The 23,062-nt window shown below is 33.6% G+C and overlaps 1 protein-coding gene across 2 annotated transcripts in view; it reads left to right on the top strand.

Annotated features, from left to right (window-relative positions):
- The window catches only part of CRISPLD1 (cysteine-rich secretory protein LCCL domain containing 1), a 38,058-nt gene extending 15,267 nt beyond the window's left edge, over nucleotides 1-22,791 (top strand). The window contains exons 2-14 of one of the 2 annotated variants that reach the window (XM_004679787.1): nucleotides 6,553-6,671; nucleotides 6,973-7,105; nucleotides 8,279-8,394; nucleotides 9,012-9,112; nucleotides 10,946-11,086; nucleotides 11,261-11,321; nucleotides 11,423-11,489; nucleotides 11,689-11,819; nucleotides 13,069-13,112; nucleotides 13,213-13,285; nucleotides 15,244-15,319; nucleotides 19,233-19,363; nucleotides 21,687-22,791. In XM_004679787.1, coding sequence (XP_004679844.1) covers nucleotides 6,553-6,671; nucleotides 6,973-7,105; nucleotides 8,279-8,394; nucleotides 9,012-9,112; nucleotides 10,946-11,086; nucleotides 11,261-11,321; nucleotides 11,423-11,489; nucleotides 11,689-11,819; nucleotides 13,069-13,112; nucleotides 13,213-13,285; nucleotides 15,244-15,319; nucleotides 19,233-19,363; nucleotides 21,687-21,738 — 1,245 coding nt within the window. In that variant the 3' untranslated portion in view covers nucleotides 21,739-22,791. Of the gene's footprint in view, nucleotides 1-6,552; nucleotides 6,672-6,972; nucleotides 7,106-8,278; nucleotides 8,395-9,011; nucleotides 9,113-10,945; nucleotides 11,087-11,260; nucleotides 11,322-11,422; nucleotides 11,490-11,688; nucleotides 11,820-13,068; nucleotides 13,113-13,212; nucleotides 13,286-15,243; nucleotides 15,320-19,232; nucleotides 19,364-21,686 lie in introns of those variants that run through there. The other variant, XM_012722920.1, reaches the window with a different exon arrangement.
- Nucleotides 22,792-23,062: the final 271 nt, after the last annotated feature.

Below are 23,062 nucleotides of genomic sequence, written 5' to 3'. Positions count from 1 at the left end.
ACTTTACCCCATTTTCCTTAATACAATTTAAAATGTTTAGCTTTAATATTAGCTATCTGTGAAATTAAGATTTGATTTTTATATGAAAAGCAATCTACCTGCCCCTTTACTAATATTTTTGAAGCCTCAATCATAAGAAAACACTCATCTTTAGGTAAATTTTTAGTAAGTAACTTTGGTGATTTTTTGGTGTAGTACATCTTTTACATGTACTACAACAATAATTTTGAAACTTTAAAGAGTAAATAATTCCCAAGATATTAATTTTCAAATTATATCAATCTGGAAGGAGGTTCCCCCCCCATCAAGAAGGTATATTTACAAATACGTAGTCCTTTTTAAAACATATAATTATTCTCAATATCCATGTGAAAGCTCTATCATGAATTAATGTTTTGACCTAATCTATAAAACTTACTACTACATACTACTAATGTATGCAACTTACTGGTAAGTTAGCAATATTAACTATAGGAAAGACATTGTTGTATGATTTACAGCTCTCCTTCTACTATAAAGCCAGGTTAGCAAATATTCTGATTGTAGTAAGAACTGTATATTCTCATTCATACTTCACAAAAGATTGCAGTTAATAGAATTTCCGTACATGTCTAAATAGCTACAAAAATTCCACTTTTTTGCCAAACTATACTTAAGTATTAAAGTAAGTATTTCCGGGTTTAATTTTGAGAAGTTTGTCAAGGTTAAGATTCCTCATATATACAACACAGGCAATGATAGTGCTTCTTTCTATAGAATTTACTTTAAACAAAATTGGTGACAAAGAATATCAGTAGTATTCTAAATGTTTCCTTTAATAATAAAACTTCAGTTTTAAACTTAACTGTTTTCTAACAGGGAATGGCTTATGGATGTAGTTGGAAAATAGAGTCATTTTTATTTCTATACACCTCAAGTACCCATTTTATAAAGAAATGGTAATTTTAAATGTGGTTTGGCTTTAAATTAGTGCTGGGTGAATAGTTCAGAGAGAGAGAAAAAAGAACCCCCTGAGGCCATCTTGATTTAATTTAAACCCTGAATTTAAATAGAAAGATGTTAAAGACTAACCTACATTTAAATGGGATGGGTATGAATTATTGGAGATCTTAAAACCTGAAATATTATGTTGTAGCATAAAAATATACATTCCAAGCTGTTGTCATTTTACAATATTTCTTTTAGGATGGCTATATTTTCAGTAAGTTTTTCCTAAAAGAATTTTCTAGCCTTGTGTTACTGAAGTTGACTTACCTATGTTTGTATAAGCTCTTTAGATAATTATATTAAAACTTGTGGTTGAATAATCTGTATTAGTTATTGCTAATAAATTTAGTTGCATGTTCCTCTGTCACAGCTACAGTAAAATAATGTAAATCCCTATTTTAGAATTCTTATAGTTCATTTGATTTGTTTCATCTCTATTTTTAATGGGTTAAATAGACAAATTTAAATCATGCTTTAAAAATTAGCTTATCTGTAGTATATATTCACCAGTTGAATTGTAGTGTTTGAAGGAACCTGAGTTTTCTGTTTCAGCTGTTTTAAATTTTACTCTGGCTTTCATAAAGCAAACTTGAAATAAGTTTTGAATTTGGAATTGTGTATCTTCTCTGAAAAGGATCCAGCTTCAATTTCACATAAACAACTGATCTTGAATTTCAGAATCATGTGTAAAACAAGAGTAAATTGTCTTTGAATAAGGGACTTGGTCTTTCTAAGGGCTCACCACATAATTCTTTATAATGATGTCACATATTTGCAGTGACCTGGACTAGGAACATCTGAGGGCTTGCTAGCACAGGTCTGCTGTCTGAACTGGACAACTCAAGCAGAGGAATTCCTCTTGCATCTGTCCTGTCTATACCCAATGTCTTCTAAGCTACTTCTTTTACTTTAAAAGACTTATTTATTTATTTACGCACACAAGAGTTGGGCTTTAGGCCAAAGGTGCAGAGGGTGAAAAAATTCACCAGAAACAAAGTGGGGAGCAGAACAGGTGGGTCTACTAAAATACACTATTGAGGGAGCAGTGAGGGAGACAGGAAAAGTATGCTGTGCCATATGTGTAGGTCCCTGGCTGGGGATTAAACTCATGCTGCAGTGACTGTGCATAGCTTCATAGTGCTGAGACTTACTTAGCCTTGTGCCACCATGGAAGCCCTCAGCTACCTCTTAAGGGAAACTGGATTCATAATTTGTTAGTTTAAAACTGTCAAGATATATGCCTTAAAAAGGAGAAGAAATATATATCTCTGGATATTTAGGATGAACCTAAAACTACAGTGACCTGTTCTAAAATAAAAAGAATATATACATGGCCCTCCCTGGTGGCGCAGCAGGTTAAAGCACAGCACTGAGAAGCTAAAGCCACTTTTGCATGAATTCCATTCCCCCCTGCCCTGGAGGAGACCACATGGCGGAGGAGACCACATGGCGCAGCAGACCTCTCCTGACCCGCCCGCTGCTCCTCTTAGCAGTGTAGTTTGTTGATCTGCCTGTTCTGCTCCCCACTCTGTCTCTGGTGAAGCCTCTTGCTGCCCTTGCACCTCTGGCCTATACTCCAGTTCTGTATGCATACATAATAAATAAATCTTTAAAAAAAAAAAAAGGAAAAGAAATAGAAGTCTCACAGCATTATCCTGTTAGATACTTAATTATCCAGTTTAGGTTGATGGAAGGAGAGAATTCAACTCCATTTTTTGTGGGAAAAGTGTTTCAAAGACCTCACTTTTTAATTATTATAATAGTTTGTTTCTATCATTTTGTGCCTTTCTCCATCTCAGATGTTATCCCCATTGACTTCCCATCACCAGTTTACCTGTGTGCCATCACCAAAGTCCCATGCACACCCCCGCCCCATTTTTGATCCCATTCCCCACTCCACCCCTGTAAAATGTCTCTGGTATATAATTGCTTATTATTATATTTCCCCCCCCCCCAGTCCTTTATGCTCCTGCTATGAGTGAAATCATCTAGTATTTTTCTTTTTCTTTCTGGCTTATTTCACTAAGCATGATTGCTTCCAGCTCCATCCATGTTGCTGCAAAAGGCATGAGTTTATCTTTTTTGATCGCAGAGTTGTATTCCATTGTGTATGTGTACCACATCTTTTTAATCCAGTCATATAAACATGGGGTGTGTAGGTGTCTTTTTGAATCAGTGTTTTTGTGTCTTTTGGGTAGATACATAGGAGTGGGATTGCTGGGTCGTATGGAAGCTCCGTTTTTAGCAGTCTGAGACACCTCCAGTTTTCCATAGTGGTTGTACTAGTTTGCATTCCCACCAGCAATGCAGGAGAGTTCCCTTTTCTCCACATCCTCACCAACATTTGTTGTTTGCTAGTTGTTTTAAGATGAAGACATCACTTTTTTTTTTAAAGATTTATTTATTTATGCATACAGAACTGGGTATAGGTCATAGGTGCAGGGACGGTGAGAGGCTTCACCAGAGACAGAGTGGGGAGCAGAACAGGCAGATCCACGAAGTACACTGCTGAGGGGAGCAGCGGGCGTGTCAGGAGAGGTCTGCCACACCATGTGGTCACCTCGGGGCAGGCAGGGATCGAACTCATGCTGTAGTAGCTTTAGTTTCTTAGTGCTGTGCTTTAACCCGCTGCGCCACCATGGAGGGCCCGAAGACATCACTTTTTAAAAGCCATTTATTTACAAACTTTATATTCCCCCCTCCCCCCCGTCCTTGTCTGCTCTTGAGTATGAGATTATTACATGAGAACAAATGGATAAGTTTAGTTTTGTGGTGAGTGTAAATAAAGAACTGTAAGAAAAAGATTTCCAAAGTTGATGACACGATTTTGGTTGTCTTTTAAGATCTACTTTCCAGGGAACTCTACCTGGAAACCTGCTTGCTTTTGAGGGATAACTGTCTTGCCAGTCTTCTGGATACAGGAGATTAGTATCTTGCTCATTTTCTGGGACTTCAGCCAAATTCTTTGTTTCTTACTTAATATGTTTAAGCAATTAGTGACAACAACTTAAAAAATACCTGTTTATAATTATATTAAAAATGAAGGTCTTGTTTAAATAATGAATTTAACAGCATGCCAATTTTTTGGCAAATCAAGTACATAAATGATATTTATAGCAAACATTTCTGATAACCTGTGTCACAAAAACAATCATCTTGAATGTAGATATTAATCCCCAAATTCAAACTTGTATGAAAAACAGCTACTTTTACTGCTCTAAATTTTTTAGTTGCATATAAAGTACTCATAATCTTGCTAGATTATGGTATCACTGTCATAAGAATATACTTACTCTAACTTTGTATGACTTACTTTTTGGCTTTGAAAACATGGTATATTTCAAGTTTACTACTGAAAGAGCAAAAACGCTCAGTTATAAAAAAATTATATGAATAAATAAATAATTTGCCCCTCCCTACACCTACATACTCCAGGTTTAAATTTTTAAATGCTTTTTTCTCCATAATGTTTTTTCCTTTTGCCTGTAATCATGATTAGGTTTCTTCCATCCTATAAAAATCAAAGCAAGAGAACAAATTTTGCTAGACCCTGCCATCTTTCTAAGCTTTTACCTTTCCTTAAAGTATTAAAAATTTTCTATATTTGCTTTGTCTGCATTTTTCACATTCACTAATAACCCTCTATATTCTGATTTGTACACTTAATATTGAGCTGAAATTTTTCTTAATCATAAACTACTACTTAGCATGTCTCATCTTTCTTGACTTCTCTTTCACATTTGACCTTGGTGCTTATACTCTGTCCCATCACTACAGTAACTTAAGTCTTCACTTAACCTTTCTGATTTCATTTTTCCATTTTATTGTACTAATTCATTGTTTTTTCTCCTCTTCCATTTTCATAGCCCCCAATTTTTTTTTATTCCCCTCATTCTGTGTCTTCTTGAGGAAATTCATCCCAAGTGTTATCTTCAAAACCCATAATTTCAGAGTGTAGCTCTTCCCCAGTCAGATAATTTTACTCTTCACATGGCATAGGTGCTATATGTATCATTCACCTCACACATCACTCTTGTATTACATATAGAAATACACAGACACATACTGTCAATCTATTTCTATAATTTTTTGTATCAGATTGGTAGTCTTACCAATCTTCTGCTTACCCCCATCACCTGCTTAAAGTCATCCATCCAATAATAGGATTTCAAATTTCTAAACATTGTGTAAGTCTGTCTGCTCTTTACACTCATTGCTATCACCTTAACATATTTCCTTATGTTTTAGTCGCAAGTCTGTTTTCCTACCCTATTAACATTCCCAGAATCCTTTAATTGAAAATACTGAGATGCAAATAAACCCCCCCCCCCCCCGCCCAGTGGTACAGTGGGCTGAGCACAGCATTATGAAGCAATTCACAGCTACAGCAGCACGAGTTCCATCCCTGGCCAGGGAGGCGACCCACATGGTGTGACAGACCTCACCTGCTTGCCTGCTTCTTGCTCAGCAGTGTGTTTCAGTGAATCTGCCTGTCCTGCTCTCCTCTCTCTCTCTGGTGAATCCTCTTATCTCCCACACCTCTGGCCTGTGCCCCAGTTCTTGTATGCATTAGTAAGTAAATCTTAAAAAAATATATTGAGAAAGAATTCAGTTCTAATTAACACTGGCTTTACTTCCACATTTACTCCGTGCTTCTTTTGACTAATAACTGGAATATCATATACCCATTTTGACTTCAGTGGTACATACCTAAAACTTCTGTAATGCTATGTGCAGTGAGTTCAATAAAAATAAATAAACCTAGGATGTGCAAAGTTATTTCAGTAACTTTGTAACTTTTAACATTTATTTATAAATTACTTTTAAAATATGAGTGAACTGTCACCGATAAGTGATATATACAACTTCTCATGTGTTTATATTTTGATAGGAACCAAATTCATTAATTACTCATGTATTAGAAAAACACTTATTAATCATCTTGTCCATAGAAAATAAACCAAAAATGTAAGCCCAGTGTAAGTTGAGTATCTGCCCCTAAGCAATTCATGAACAAGATTTGTGGATGAATACTAACCTTGCAGTGTAATTGCTGTTAAAAGGCATAATGATAAAGTGCCTCAAGCAGGGGATAGTTTATAATTGAAAGAATATATTTGAAACTGAATTATGAAGAAAAGGTAGGATCTGTCCGACAAATAGGGACAAGGATATTTTGGACTAAAAACACAATGTCAGCAAAAGCATGGAAAGCATGTTTTATGATAGGGAACGTTGGGACCAGGTATCATGGCCCTCATGTATATGGGGATTTATTTGATATGCTTAGACAAAGGAATCCCTTAAGCTTATCTGTGCTCACTTAGGTAATACTAAATACTTGAGGTGCAGGTGAGGGGAGTATGAGATGGAGGCAAAGAGAGTCATTAGGAGGCTATGATAAAAATCTGGATGAGAACCCAAACCACTATGTTGACTTTGTAAAGAGGTAAGAAGGAAACAAAACAAAACAAACTCTGAGCAACACTATATACTGAAGATAGGTTCAGTCTTCACATATATCATATGTTTGTGTCTGTGTTCTGTTTTTGTTTTGAACTATAGACATGGGATGTAGAGCTGGAAAGATCTGCAGAATCCTGGGCCGAAACTTGTGTGTGGGAACATGGACCTTCTAACTTGCTTCCATCAATTGGACAGAATTTGGGAGCACATTGGGGAAGGTGCTTAAAGTGTTACTTTTTGTTTCTGAAAACATAAGTGTTAGTGAAATATTAATCAATGCATCATTTCAAAATTTCAAAGCCTTGATGTGTAAAAGAAAAACAACTTAAGTTCTATATCACAGTATTTTAGATTGATTTTAAATAGTTGCTACAATAATCTGCAGAACTTAAGTATTTATGAATAATATCCACAACAGTATGTCCCTACTAAACCTTCTCAATCTATTTGCCATATTTTTTTTTTTTTGCATTTTCTCCAACTTCATTTGTTATTTGTATTTAACTTTCTTTCAAATAGATACAGACCCCCAACATTTCATGTGCAAGCATGGTATGATGAAGTGAGAGACTTCAGCTATCCATATGAGCATGAATGCAACCCATATTGTCCGTTCAGGTGTTCTGGTCCTGTATGTACTCATTACACACAGGTAGGTTTGGGTATATTATACTTCACTCTTCTAAATTGAGTTTGTGTATCTGTAAAAGAGCCAAAGTAGTGAATTTATGTCATATCATTTGGTAACCCTTTTTTTAAAAAAGTCATATTGTTACTGATTTATATAGAATGGGCTTGCAGATGTCTACAGATAACAAAATGACTGTAAAAAAATATCCAAGCATCTACTTAACAAAACATTATTTCTGTGATTTTGTATATGAAACTATTTTATTATGACCCTAGTAAATGTGAACTGAGAAGAAATTTACTTTCAAAATAATTGCCATTATTTTTTTTCCAAAGAATAAAACAAGGACATTCAGTATTTATATGCATGCAGTATTTATCTTCCCAGAAGTACTTAGTAGTCACATTTGATATTCAGTAATTCCTAAGTCAAATAACTAAAGGCAGATTTGATTAGACACACCACTCATGAGTTTCTATGGCCATTTATTAGTGAATATAAAGCAGTCAAATTGTTCTTTGTGCCTTTGAATGTAATGAGATTGAAATCAGCATTGAATACCTAAAAAATCAGTGGCAAAATGAAATTATCACATTACATAAGAAATTTGAACACCTAAATTGTGTTCTAGTACTCCCTGTATGAGATGATTAATTCTGGTCCTTTGTTAGGTAATTTTCTTTGTGGGAACATTGATATAATCACCAGGATTATCACAATATAATTTATAAATTACTTAGTATTTTGTATTTTTTTTAAAGATTTATTTATTTATTCGTACAGAACTGGGGTACAGGCCAGAGATGCGGAGGGTGAGAGGATTCACCAGAGACAGAGTAGGGAGCAGAACAGGCAGATCGACGAAGTACACTGCTGAGGGGAGCAGCTGGCGGGTCAGGAGAGGTCTGCCACGCCATGTGATCACCTCTCGGGCAGGCGGGGATCAAACTCATGCAGAAGTGGCTTAAGCTTCTCTGTGCTGTGCTTTAACCCGCTGTGCCACCAGGGAGGCCCAGTATTTTGTATTTTTAAAATGCTCATATATTTATACAATAATTTATTTACCTGAATTTTACACATCCCATCATTCATCTTGAATGATGTTTAAGTTTACTTTTATACACTTTTTTTGTAAGATTTGTTGTCTTCCTTTCAGCCTTCTTTTTCTGAGCATTTTTTTTTTCTCTAATGTAGGTGGTATGGGCAACAAGTAGCAGAATAGGCTGTGCCATTAATTTATGCCATAACATGAACATCTGGGGGCAGATATGGCCCAAAGCTGTCTACCTGGTTTGCAATTATTCCCCGAAGTGAGTAGACAAAATATTACTTCCATATGTAAATTTTTCTATCAACTTAAAAAAATCTTTATATTCTTGACTTTCTCCCTTATTTTTGTTGAGTAAAGTATGTTGTTTTAACTCGGATTGCCTGCTGCATAAAATCAGAACACTCAGGGAATATGAAAGCTTAAAATATCTTTGTGAATATTTGGATCATATTTGTATGCCTCCATTTTACTCATTGCACATATCATTAGGTATTTTGACTTATTAGAGCTTTTAGCAAACAAAGATTAACTGAGAAATATTATATAGTCATACTTAGTCTGTCTGAATTTTGTTTTACTATATCAAATGAATTATATATGAATATCCCATAGCAAATACAAAGTTCTGCAAAAGTTTGACTTTGTAATTTTTAACAATGAACTTCACAAATTCATTTATATTTTAATGAGAATGAAGCATCAATTTCTCTTTAAATCTAGTAACCAAAAGGACTCTGATAAAAAATATAATGCGTGATATCTACACACCAAAATCATTATTTAGACAATTCTGATATGATAGTAGTTAGTATTTCGCAGTGTCTTGTAAATTATGCTGTTAGGCTCACTTCTTATCAAGTGTTTCATCTCTTTAAGAGGAAACTGGTGGGGCCACGCACCCTATAAACATGGTCGTCCCTGTTCTGCTTGCCCACCTAGTTTTGGAGGGGGCTGTAGAGAAAATCTTTGCTACAAAGGTATGTGCTACTGTGCTGTAATACTCAATTTGCTTTATATTTTGATCCAATTTATACATCAATTGCTATTTTAAAACCCAAAACCTATTTATTACATGAATAGTTTATAGAACTCAAGTATTCTGAAGAAGGCATTTAAAATATCTTTAAATACTTATATTAGTAAGTCTGTTATACCAATGTGCATTTTATTTTTTAAAGATTTACTTATTTATACATACAACAACTGGATTACAGGCCAGAGGTGATGAGGGTAGGAATCTCACCAGGCACAGAGTGGGGAACAGAACAGGCAGATTGACCGAAATCCACTGTTGAGGGGAGTAGCAGGTGAGTCAGGAGAGATCTGCTGTGCCATATGGGTCACCTCCTTGCCAGAGGATCGAACTCATGCTGCAATGGCTGTGAATAGCTTCATAATACTGTGCTTTAACCCTTTGTGCCAACAGGGAGACCTCCCAACAGTATTTTAAAAAACATTTCATGATCATTCCAGATAACTACTTCTAATTCCATCTTGAAATTATTCCAGAATAACAAGTATATTTATACTTTTAAAAACCAGTTTGACAAATTGGTTGACTAGTGTTATTTCCATAACTGTCATCATTTTTGAAGGATTTAGCAATTTAGCACAATTTATTTTTAGCAGTGTAAAAGTTTTTGCCAAAATACTTATCCATGAATCTTATGAACCATGCTCAATGAATAATTCTGATTCTTCGCTTCCCACTGTGGGTATACCATTTCTCATGCCAAAATACCAAAAAAAGTATAATATTGCAAAACTATTATAAGTTCTCTCAAATGTCAAAAAAATGTATATATAAATATGGTGTTTTATATATAGCACATGAAGTTAAAATGTATATGGCAAAATTTTGTGAGAGGTCATATTTTTTTGGCATCTAAGTGAACTTGTCACTCCTTTATAGTTTTTTGTTAATGACAACTAAATGTAAATTAGTGCAAACTAAGTATACTAGAAGATATATGAATGCATACAACCTTTTCCCACACTCATAAGAAGTGTTTATTAATAGTTTTCTTAAAGACTAAATGCTAATTAGCTATATATTTCACTCTGTTATCTGAGCTAGTTTTAATGTATAGATACATTCCAACAGTTTTCATAACTGTATGTCTATCTTACATCCTTTTTACTCCCATAACTCACCCTTCTTCTCTTTACCAGTGGCCACTGTATTTTACTAAAAATTGATTTCCTTCTGATTTCGTATTTCTTTTCCATGGGTTGTAAGTTCTTGGGCACACATGAAAACAAGCATTCTCCAAAATGTGCCACTGTCAAGCCAGTTAGGTAAAAAATACTACATTCAAAGATTGAAATTATTCTATATTGTTAAATTTAAATTTTTACAAATTGAATTTCCTTGTAGAAAAGAAAAATTTTTCCATGGAAACTGATATTGTAATAAATCACAGGGGCATGTCAGTCTTTCTTTAGATCAGATTTCATTCAAGGAGTGTTTTAAATGTGATCTCCTAAAAATAAAATGTTTTATTTAGAAAGCAAATTCAAGTTCACATTACTTCATTAGATCACTGTAGCTTTCTCAGAGTCATTATGAAAAGCAATCACTGATCCCACATTGAAATATAAGCAAAGCTAAAAGAATCTCCATTTTACATTAGCTAGATGTAGCAAAAATAAAGGAGTTAAATCTTTTAAGTCAACATCTTAAAACCTGTGATAATGGCATTCCTGATGTTTGTTTTAAAAGCATGAAAGCCATATTAACCTAGATTATGTATTAATTTATGTACCTGTAAGATGGGGTTAATATTAATTAAGTCCATTCTGTCTAGCAGAGGGGTCAGACAGGTATTACCCTCCTCGAGAAGAAGAAACAAATGAAATTGAACGGCAGCAGTCACAAGTCCATGACACCCACATGCGGACAAGAGCAGATGATAGTAACAGAAATGAAGTCGTAAGCACACAGCAAATGTGTAAGACCTCTGCATTATTTACAGAAATTTACATAGATGACATACCCTACTCTATTTTATTAATTTAAATATTTTTAGGATGGAAAAGCTCTATGTAATGAATTATAATAGCTTTTACATTAAATTTTTTTGTGATGAATTATAGCAGCTTTAATATTATCTAATTTTTTTTAGCCCAAATTGTTTCTTGTGAAGTAAGATTAAGAGATCAGTGCAAAGGAACAACCTGCAATAGGTAATTTTTATTACCCTCAAAATTAACTGACAAAATACTAAGATATTTACATTTTATACTTAAATTCAGAGAAGCTAATTTTCTTCCCATCTTTTGTTTAGATATGAATGCCCTGCTGGCTGTTTGGATAGCAAAGCTAAAGTTATAGGCAGTGTGCATTACGAAATGGTAAGTTTATTAACTGTGTTATTTGAGGATCGAGTTCTTTCATATAAATGTGATTTTTTTAATGTGAAAAATAACAATTTATATAAATATTGCCCTTTTCTCAGAAATGTTTATTTAAAGTCATGCAAACAGTGTTTGTGTTGTCCTGGATATAACTCTTTAATATTTTAACTTCCTTTTCTCCCTTCCTTTTTACAAGCAATCCAGCATCTGTAGAGCTGCAATTCATTATGGCATAATAGACAACGATGGTGGTTGGGTAGATATCACTAGACAAGGAAGAAAACACTATTTCATCAAATCTAATAGAAATGGTATTCAAACAATTGGGTAAGTTCTCTAAATCTGTGATATACCCTGTCACCTTTCTTTTGTCCATGTAAATGTATTGTAACCCAAATGAAAGTATTGATTGATTAATTTTTTAAATGTTTCTCATTAAATTTGTTAATTTTATGATTGTGATATACTGTATATTTTCTTATACATTCAGTGAAAGTAGTCATATAGTGACTCTTAGATATCTTTGTAGTATCTCTTCAATTTACAAAACAATGAAGTTCATAGGGAGTGTTTTAGTTAGAAGATATGACATAGTCTCTTTTCTTTATAACTTTACAATTGTGTGAAACTTGTACAGAAGAAAATTCTTAATAAGAATTTGTTAAAGACATTGCAAATTAGTAGAATTATCTCCTAAGTGCACAGTTTCCTTCAAGGGCTTGATATATTGCTTTCAGCTACTAATGATTGTTGTCTTAAATAAAGGCTTTGTGAAAATGTTGATTAACTTAGTCTACAAATATTTACTAGCTATTTAATAAATAAAAATATTGGTTATTAGTTTAATAAGCCAAACACTGAATGTTGCGTAAAGAATATATATTTTGATATTTTTCTCTTTCCTTAGCTTTTGATTATATTTATTATTGAAAGTCTTAAAACTTGAAGGTTGTATCATTTAAAGTGCCATTACAAATAAACTTTACCTTTTTCAGTAAATGTTTTTCCTGAACATCTGGATATACATAAATTAAATTTTTAATATTTAATGATATGCCCATTCTTACATTCTTGCTATTTAAGTAATGCATATAATAAAGAAAATTTCATTTATGTATTATGGTCATTTACTCGGTAATAAGGGGAGTGAAAATATGAGCAAAACGCACTCCCTGAAGATACTTCTTAATAGTGTATATGACTATTGTGGTTTACTGTTATGAAAAATTTAATCAATTGGCTCCATAACACAGAATATACCTAGTATATTGGAGGTTTTAATTTTAATAGGAAATAAATATAAAATTTAACTGTATATTGTTTTATGCTATTTTTTGTATGTTTTGGAGATTGATAGTGATAAGCGATCATCCTGTAATATCAGGAATGATAATGATTTGGTTTAGTCTTGTAATATGGAGTTAGTGTATAAGGGACAAAAGTATTCTTATACTATTACATATCTAGATATTTAAATAAGAAAAAGTGAAATAAAATAGTCATAAACATCAACATAACAAACTTTATATAGATGATGCATATAAGAAATGATTGATTTTTATGTTTTTATCTTCAGCAAATATCAGTCTGCTAATTCCTTCACAGTCTCTAAAGTAACAGGTTAGCACTTTTTTCACCTTTATTTTTTCTTATTACTATATTGTATGTTGCTGTTTCCAAGGGATTTGCTTATTGCTTTGTGTTTTATTTAATTCTTCAGTTCAGGCTGTTACTTGTGAAACAACTGTCGAACAACTATGTCCATTTCATAAGCCTGCTTCACATTGCCCAAGGTAACATTTTCTAATTCTTCTCATGTTTTTATGCCAGTAAACATATATGGTGCCCTTACCCCACAATGTCTGCTTTTGCCTGAAATTCTGGCATCCCTAAACTCAAAGGATAGATCATCTTGAACTGCTAAGCAGCAGGAAAACAGCGGGGCATCATTAACTCCAGGTACTCCAGACATCTCAGCTATTTTGTCTCCAAATGCCAGAGTACGTTTTGCTATTGCATAATAGCAGGATTTGTGCATATGCTGTGCATGTTCACATGCATTGTAAAGAGTTCTATCTTAGCTGCTCAGGTTGCTATAATAAAATAATAGGGACTAGATATCCTCTCACTCATTGAGGCTAAAAGTCCTAGGTAAAAATGTCAGCAGATTTGATTTCTTTAAAACCTCCAGCGTGTTGCACTTGGCTTTCTTTCTGTGTCCTCACAGTGGTGGGAGAGGAACTGAGGCAACGTTTCTGCAGACTTCCACCCTCATGATCATTTATCCTTAATTTCCACCACAAATTCCTACCTTGAAATACAGTGACTCTTGGAGTTGAAGCTTCATTGGGGGCAGAGTAGAGGAAAATAATCTGGCCTTAACAGGTCTTTATTGTGGAAATTAAAATAACAAAACTCATATTTTTTAGGACTATCATCCATTTCCTAATTCAGATAAATCTAATGAATGCTCTTTTACAAAAAGTATTATAATGGAATTTATCTACTATAAAACAAGATAAATGATGTCTTTTGTTGACCTGAAACTCACCTGGAATTCAGGAATGGAAACTTTCTCATTTTGGAATTACTGATGGTAACTAATGATGCCTTCTATAGACAAAATTCTAGGTAGAGCCCACACAGCATGAACCAAAGAGCTGGGGTTTTTACTTCCATAGGATGGGCAGTGAATTTCCAATAGTTCTTAAATCCAAGGAGAACATTTTATGGTCAATGGTTATTTAAATAATATAAAAGTCTTTTTATGGAAGAACTTTAATTTCTTAAGGGTACTGGCAATATAAGTTTTCTAAGAATACTATTCAAAATATCATTGATGTCTTCATCAAACAATGATTTTGTGTAGTCATTTTGTTGAGATTGATATATAAAATGAATTATGTTTGCTTTCCCTTAGTGCATGGATGTGTGTGTGTGTGTGTGTGTTTTGATGATCCAGTATATTATATATTAAAAAAAAACTATGATAAAATGCTCTGGTTTTTATATATTTCAATGCTGAGCCAATAGAAAATTACTGGTAACTTGATTAAACAGTGTGACACAGAGAGAGATTAAAAAAAAATAAAGTTTTTGACCTGAACACCTGAAAAATGAAGTTCTAATTTATTACAGGAAGCCTACAGAAAGGACAGATTTGGGAACTGGGGAAGGTTAGGATTCAGGTGTCATATGGTAAATTTGAGATATTTCTTAAATCTAAGTGTTGATGTTGAATAACCAGTAGGACATGCAGATTTAGAATGAAGAGAAAGAGGTCCCAACTGGCTATGGAAATTTGGAAATCAATAACGTATGGATAATAGTTAAAATCATGAAATTGAAGTTACCAAATGTTCAGAGAAGAAACTAGGGTACATGAAATAGGCAATGGTCCAATTTTTTCATGTCATCTGTTCTATAATAACATTTTATACACCCAGTAAGTACTGATTCTCAGATATTTAGTAATACTTCTAATGTTTCTTTCTGCCTTAAATTGCCCAATTAGAGAACTAATTTTTAAAAAAGAAACATTTGTCCCCCCAAAACTGGAAGTGGATGAAATGAGCAGAAGCAGTTGTGTCTACTACCTGTCCTAGTCAGCCGATCTATTTCAGAAGAAAGAAAAATGCCTTGAGTTTAGAATGCTGCAGTTATGTTTGTTTGTGTATGTCTAGTTTTACTAATAAGAGAGACTGAAGTAACCAGCACTTAGTATTTATCTTTATTTATGTATTTTTTTCAGAGTCTATTGTCCTCGCAACTGTATGCAGGCAAATCCACATTACGCTCGAGTAATTGGAACTCGAGTTTATTCAGATGTAAGTATCATAATTTATGTAGCTCTTACTTTGTGTGTGTATCCACATTCAAATGAGCGTGTACATTTATATTCAGAATAAAGAAATATTCATAATAAGGAAACAGATTGTGTTGATTACAGAGTCTTAGAAGTGGTAGTCATAAGTAATAGTGAAAAAACATTTATGAAAATGAGTGCATAGTAATTTATCTGTGTTAATTATTTCTCCATATATCTTTTATCAGATATGTAATGGATTGGTCTGGATGTATTGTTGGAAAGAAAAGTTTATTTTGCTTTTCTTTAATCTTTCTACTGGTTCTGCAGTATTCTGTGTATACGCTTAACAATTAAGAATTTATCAAATATGTGAGCAATATTTTATTTGCCAAAGGGATATTTAAGAAGTAGCATGGAATAAAAAACAGATAACATTAAAATACATACAAAAGAAACTAGTTGAGGGAATGGTGTAATGGAAGGCACTGCTGAGATTGGATAAGGAATATTAGCTGTGATGACTTCAGTGTTTACACACTTTGGGAGCCAGATTCTGAGTGTGATTTGGTAAAGAAGACTAAGGATAGGATAAGTAGGATAAGTCAAAAGCATCTCCAAAGGTAGGGAGGAGAGAACAAGTGAACCTCATGTAGGCCTAGCACAGGCTTTGCTTTTCTAAACTGATGGGAGTTGAAGCTACAGGCTTTCTTGTGTGAAATATAAATGGAGAATCTGAGTGCATGCTGCTGAGTTTAAATTTTATGTGGCAGACATTTAAAAACTATTACCGATATCTAAGCCAGAAAGTAATAAGAAATACATGAAATATAATTTTGATTGTACTATACAATGCTATAGTTCTATTTACTGTTCTATTTCTTTGTTAGTGAGCTCATTTAGATTTAGTTGAGCTTTTTTTTTTTTTTAAAGTTTTCTTTACCTTTGAAATTACTGTTTAAATTGTTTCTTCCAAGCTCCAGCTTTGCAGTATTCTTTTTTTGCAGCCTGTGTCCAGCTGGCATCTTAATATGCTAGTCTTCTAGTTTGTGTGTATCTTCTTGTCTCTGAAACATCCTTTTCTGATTTTTCATACTGGCCATTCTGTACATCCAGCATGATTGCCACTTTCTCTGTGTATTGTATTGCTGGCTCTTTGAATATGTGTGCCCTTGCCCTTCTCTTAACCTTATTACTTTGCTTTTTGTTTTAGCACTTAGCCAATTCTGTTAGATATTCTGATTCCCCATCTTTTTTTTTAAAGATTCCCTTTTATTTATGCAAACAAGAACTGGGGTGTAGAGCAGACAGAAAGATGTACTGAAATATACTGCTGAGGGGAGTAGCAGGTGAGACAGGAGAGGTCTGCTGTGCCATATGAATCACCTCCCTGGCCGGGGATCGAACTAATGTTGCAGTGGCTGCTGATAGCTTGATAGTGCTAACTTTAATCCCTATGCCACCAGGAAGGCCTCGTGATTCCCCATCTTTTGTTGTTGTTGTTGTTGTTAATTTTTAAATTCCTTAAGGGCAACAATTTGACTTTTCATGCATCATTTTTTCATTAGTAATTTGATATATTCTTTAAATAAGACAGCCATTTGTCTTGCTTCAGCACACGAGAGATCAGATAGGAAGCAAATATCGTTCATATAACTATTGTATATGAAAGAGCATATCTAGATCTGCTAGATTTCCACAGGCATCATTCTTTCCAAATTATCCCTTTAAGTACCAGAACTTTTAATTTTAATCATATATAGTGAAATCTTTCAAAACTTTCTACAAATCTAGGCCTCTAAGCCATCTTTTTTCATGGTTTAAGATTTTAGATATTAGAACAAACAGCCTGAGATCACTTTTATCTTTCCACTCCAGTGAAATGGATAAATAACTGTGTATTGGGCACTCCCTGGTAGTGCAAGGGGTTACGGCGCAACACTGTGGAGCTGTCCACAGCCCTGTGGCATGAGTTCAATCCCCGGCCAAGTAGGTGACCCACATGGTGCAGCAGACCTCCCCTGTCTTGCCTGCTGCTTCCCTCAGCAGTGTGCTTGGGTTCATCTTCCTGTTCTGTTCCCTACTCTGTCTTTCATGAGTCCTCTCACCCCCAAATCTCTGGCATATAGCCAGTTCTTGAATGCATAAATAAATAAAACTATTTAAAAAAAAGTGTACTAGTATGTACATCTTTAAGAGTAATTTAAAAATATAAAGATCATTATTGTATGGTATGTGCATAGTCAGAGATTCAACCATTAGCTACAATCTCCCCACCCCTCCAAATGATTTTTAGATGCAGATGAGGATGTAGCTGTCAGCCGTCCTCCTCTCTTTCCATCCTTATCTTTGTCTGTCTTTTTCCGTTTATAGAATACTAACTTGAACATTCTATCACTTTGAACTTTTATTTCTCATTTATTATAGATGGAACTGATTTCTGCATTCATTAAAAATATTCCATTGCTTTCAGATAAATTATTCTTTCTTTTCATGATATAGTAATCTTATAAAGTCTGGGCATGGAAAGAAAATCTCTTCTGACTTTGTTGTCAGGTAGGAATGCCTGCTGACTACACAGTTATGGACAAAACAATAGTTTCAAAGCATATTAAATGCCTGGATTTAGTGAATTGTTATATTTAAGCACTTTTTTGCCTTGGGAAAAATGCTGAGAATACTCTTTTAACAAAATAAAATAAATACTGGAATGTGAACAGAATTATTTTTTAATCCCATCTATTATGAGCCATATTAAGTTCAAATAGTAATTCAGTGAGGAGTGTTAAATGGTGAGTAAGATGCTTCCTTAGAATAAGGACATGTGGTTTTGTACATATGGTATTTTGTGATATAGCAAAAACATGAAAAGGATTAAACAGCCTAGCATTTGGACTCTCTGATTTAATAAATCCTGACTGATACCAGAGTTGAGAGCACAGCAATAAAGCAAGGTCAAGTAAGATGCAATGCTTAAGTGAACTTAAAAAAAGCACATTAAGTCTCTGGCTTGTGCATAGAGATAAGAAAAGAACATGCCAGTAGGATCAGGAAAGACCTGTGGGACTGTGAGTTGCATTGTTTTTTGCTGAAACAGTTCAGGCGTTTCATATTGTGGGATTGCCTGAGGCTATACTTAGCTGTTGACAGATTTTGATAGAAGAGTTAAAGCTTACCTTGAAATCTAGAGCAGACTTGAATGGGACAAAAGAAAAGAGTTGACTTCTAGAAGCCAGTAGTGTTTAAAATGTGAAAGTATAACCTGAAACAATAATGTTCTCCCCCATAGAAATCCCGTTCAGTTCATTACTGTATAACTGATACTATGTAGTCATAGAATTTTCCTAGTATTTCGTGTCAGATCATTCTATTAGGAGTGATGGACATTTCATATCTTAGTAGAAGTTAATGGTTTTTCCTCATAATTTTCTACTTGTGATAATTTTTTCAGGCATATTTCCTCTGTGTAGATTATCTTATTTAACAGAAAAAAGAAAACATTTGAATATATGCTTAAATTTTGGACAAAGTGCCTTAGATATATAGGGAACCACCTTTTGACTAGTTTCTAAGTAAAACCTGAATGATAGCTTTGCTAAACTAGCAAGGCTAAACTTTAAGAATGATAAATAGGCCATTGAAGGATTAAATGGAGCTAATTTGCATTTGATCCTTCCACAATAGAAAAGCCTGCTGTTTGCTGAGGCAGATATCCCCTAGGTTAGACTGTAATATCACCCCTCAAATCTGACTTTGGATTTGCTCAGAATTGCCTTTACTTTGTGACTTTTGAAATATTCCTTAATACACAAAATATCCTGGTTGCTGGCCCATTATCCATCTAAAGACAGGTCATTGGTTTCAGCTCCACAGAATTGTCTGGATATATTCAGTGGGAATTTCCTAATAATACCCCATTTTTTCTGCCTCCTCAGCTCTCCAGTATCTGCAGAGCTGCCGTCCACGCTGGGGTGGTAAGAAATCAAGGCGGTTATGTTGATGTTATGCCTGTGGACAAAAGAAAGACTTACACTGCCTCTTTTCAGAATGGAATCTTCTCAGAAAGGTAAATGAAAAAATACATATTTACATCCATCAACCTCTCTGTTTGCTTTACAACTAACTCACTTTAGCATGGGTTTGAAGTCTCACAGCTGAGCCAGAATTTCCTTTGCACACTGTGTAATAGGTTTTCCAAGGATGGGAGAAGTTGCAGTACAGAGGTGCCTGTCCTTGTAGGTTTATAAAAATCAACATGAAAATCGGATTACAACTCAGACCAGTCTTTTGTTAATTGAGCTTACAATAAGGAAATTTCTTTCATCCATTTTTGGATTTCCTAGATTAGTTTTTGCATGTAACATTTTTAGATGAGCAAGGTACTGAATATTTCTCTAATCCAGTTATTTGACAAAATATTTGACAAAATGAGACTGATTTTCCCCAAGCCTTTTTTTTTTTTTTTTTTTTTTCATATAGGAGTTGGATGGCTAGGATAATATAAGTGAACTATTTCAGGTCATTTCATGTTATTTGACCCATTAGTAGTATACATTTTAGTGATTTGAAAAATTCATATGACTTACTGTATCAAATATTAAAGTTATGAGAATCTATACAGTAATTTTTTTAAATCATTGGTCATTTGAAGCAATATAAAGTCCCACTTATTTTGTGTGGCTACAGAAAAATCATTTTAGACATTTATTGAGTTATTTAAATTGCCAATGAAAATGCAAATTATAAAATGAGATTCTCTTAAAGAGCAGACATGTGTCATATAGGGTTTTGCCTTTTATCCAACTGGGTGCCATCTTCATAAAAAGACAAGGTTTTTGTTAACATTTACTTCCAAATATTTCAAGAGATTATTGTTGAGAATATAACTTCTCTATACTCTGGCTCCGAAAATATAGAAAAAAATTCTGGACTTACAGAATCTTATAGGCAACTGTAACTTAACGGCAAAATTATGTGATGTGGTTTTATTTACCTGACACATTTCTTAAATTTATTTAGAAACTATAAAATTGTAGATGATATTATTAAAAAATTAAAAATAATAATTGGGGCATTTACTGTGCATTTGCCAAATCTGTTACACACTTTATATGATTTCAGTTCTACCAACAGCTGAATAGAGTGGCTTCTACAGCCCCTAATTTATAGATCTGTTAACTGAGACTCAGGTTAAACGGTATGTCCAGCATCATATAACTAGTCAGCCTTAAAGCTCAGGTTCAGCACTTGGTCTGTAGGTCAAGGATGCATTTCTTAGTCTGTCACTATATACAAAGAAGAAACATGCCAAATACATTCACTCTCTACAGTGTCCTGTCAGTCACTTCCTATAAATGAAAATGTCTTTGATTAACATCTGCTTTTATAGAAAATCTGGTGTATATGTGTGTGTTTATTGTGTGCATGATATTCATGTACATTTCTATTACCCTTATCCTTTTTTCAAGCTAAAATTTTCCCTTTGCTTGTACATAAATACATTTTTTAAAGGAATTATACTTTGTCTTCCTCATAGTATTTATTGTGTTGGTATCTAAAAGCCTTTTTTTATTTCTAAGGAAATAAAGCATTATGCAAAAATGTGAAGACATTAAAAGTTGACCATTTGATTAAAATAAACAATGATTCCTGGCATTATCAATCAGTTTTAACATTTTGGCATTTAACAAGACATAGCTGAATTGATATTGCCAACGAAAATACAGATAATTAATAAAGACTAAGCAGGGTGATTCTACATTGTTTAAATTTCTGCTGTAAAATGCCTCCAAAATGAGATTGCGTGTTGTTTTTATTTCACAGAAGAAATTCTGAAGATCTTTAGGTTTAACCATTATATTTCCTAGCTAAGATTTTTTTAAAAAATTTAAATGTTAAAAATATGAATACGTATTATAACAATATAATTAGATGTTTTCAGATTTAGGAAATGGTAAGTTAATATCCTAGAGCTTTATTTAAACATCGCCATCTTTTAAACTTACAATTAACATTTAGTCATTGCCAGCCCCAGTCCTATATAAAGTAGGGTCTTAGTATTCTCCCAGTAAATGGGGACAACTGGTGCCTAGCTTTATTAGAATCAAAGGAAGAAATATATTAAAATATGAACTAGACTCTTCAGGGTTCTGTATCAAATACTATTGTTAGTGCTGTTACACCTTAGATCTCAGCATTCAAGCATTCAACCAAGATATAAAAAATTGCGTCAGCTTCACTCAGGCTTTTCAATAACCATAATATAGCAGCTTAAGAAATTTGACCATCTGGATTCATAGAACAGCTTTCTTACCTGTCATTTAAAGCATGATTTATTTGAAGGGTTGTATGTGGAGATGATGTTGGTATACTTTTTGTATTTTTTACAGTTTACAGAACCCTCCAGGAGGAAAGGCATTCAGAGTTTTTGCTGTTGTGTGAAATGAAACACATGGAAGAAGATGGTAAAGATTATTCCGAATGCCTTATTTCTAAAGTTTGTATAAAACTGTAACATTACTGTACAGAAGATAACAACTATTTTCAATTCCCCCCTCCTCCCCCAACGTGCCAAATGCATATAAATCTTGAAAGACAAAGTCTGTAAAATAAAACATGGGACATTATTAGCTTTGGGAAAAGTAATGAATAGGTCATGGTTATAGAAATCCTGTGTTAAATAATGCTATATTTTCTTAGCAGTTATTTCTACAGTTAATTTCATACTCATCATTGTTCTACATTTTAAATAATGTATGGTGCTTTGTATATGCCACTAATAAAATGAATCTAAACATTGAATGTGAATGGCCCTCAGAAAATCATCTGATACATTTAAAAATAATCAACACTAAAAAAAGAAAGAAACAATACTGTCAGCTTTTCCCAGTTCAGTGCTACACCATTACCTACTCCAAATAATCTCACATTATTTCCCACTTATATTTGTATTTCCTTTCTGTTAAGTTTAGGCATATAGTTCTGGTATTGCACTTCTTACGTTGTATAAAACATTTCCTTGATATCCAATTTGTTAAAATGTTTGATTCCTTGGGAATGGCCTTAACAGTAGTGGAATGAAGGCAGAGTAGTGTGATGAAAACTCTGCTATGATCATAGAGTAAATGTAGGGGTGAATGTGGGCAGCATGAGTTTTCTATGTATATTATTCAACCTGGGGTCACACATTTTCTTTTGTATCCTGGCAAATACTCCTGCAGGCCAGGAAGTATATAGTAGTAAAAAGTTTAACAAAGATAAACTAATGTATTGTATCCATTGCCACTGATTTTCTTAATGGTAAAATGACTTTGTGTATAAATGTTGCCATATTGTATTACTTATGATGGTGATGTTTGTTTCTATGAGAAATGTATTGTGCTTTGAGACTAAAAAATCTGTAAATGTTCACTTTGGTAATTTTTTTCCTTTGGTTAAATTTACTCTTTCATATTTCATATAAAGTTATTAAAATTAAATGTATTTCAAAGTATTCTTTTTCAGTCTCTTTGCATCCTTATTTTGATTTAGAAATCACTTGACATTAAACTTATTGCTAAATCCTCTAAATTAGGTTTATTAACTTATAAAATATCATCCTTAATACCAGAAGTCTGCAAAGTCTACCTGATTATTTAGGTATTGGAGGTGAAAAAGAAAAAGTAGACAAACATAAGTTCAGAAGTATTAAATTAAAGGAAAGTTTGAATAAAATGAAACCGATTTATACACTAGAGGGAAATAATCTGAAAGTACAAAGCAATTC

This window comes from Condylura cristata, unplaced genomic scaffold (assembly GCF_000260355.1).
Source record: "Condylura cristata isolate star-nosed mole 26May11 unplaced genomic scaffold, ConCri1.0 scaffold00009, whole genome shotgun sequence".
Taxonomy (NCBI): domain Eukaryota; kingdom Metazoa; phylum Chordata; class Mammalia; order Eulipotyphla; family Talpidae; genus Condylura; species Condylura cristata.
Note: the sequence above shows the minus strand (reverse complement) of the source record. Positions and strands in the feature narration are given on the sequence as shown.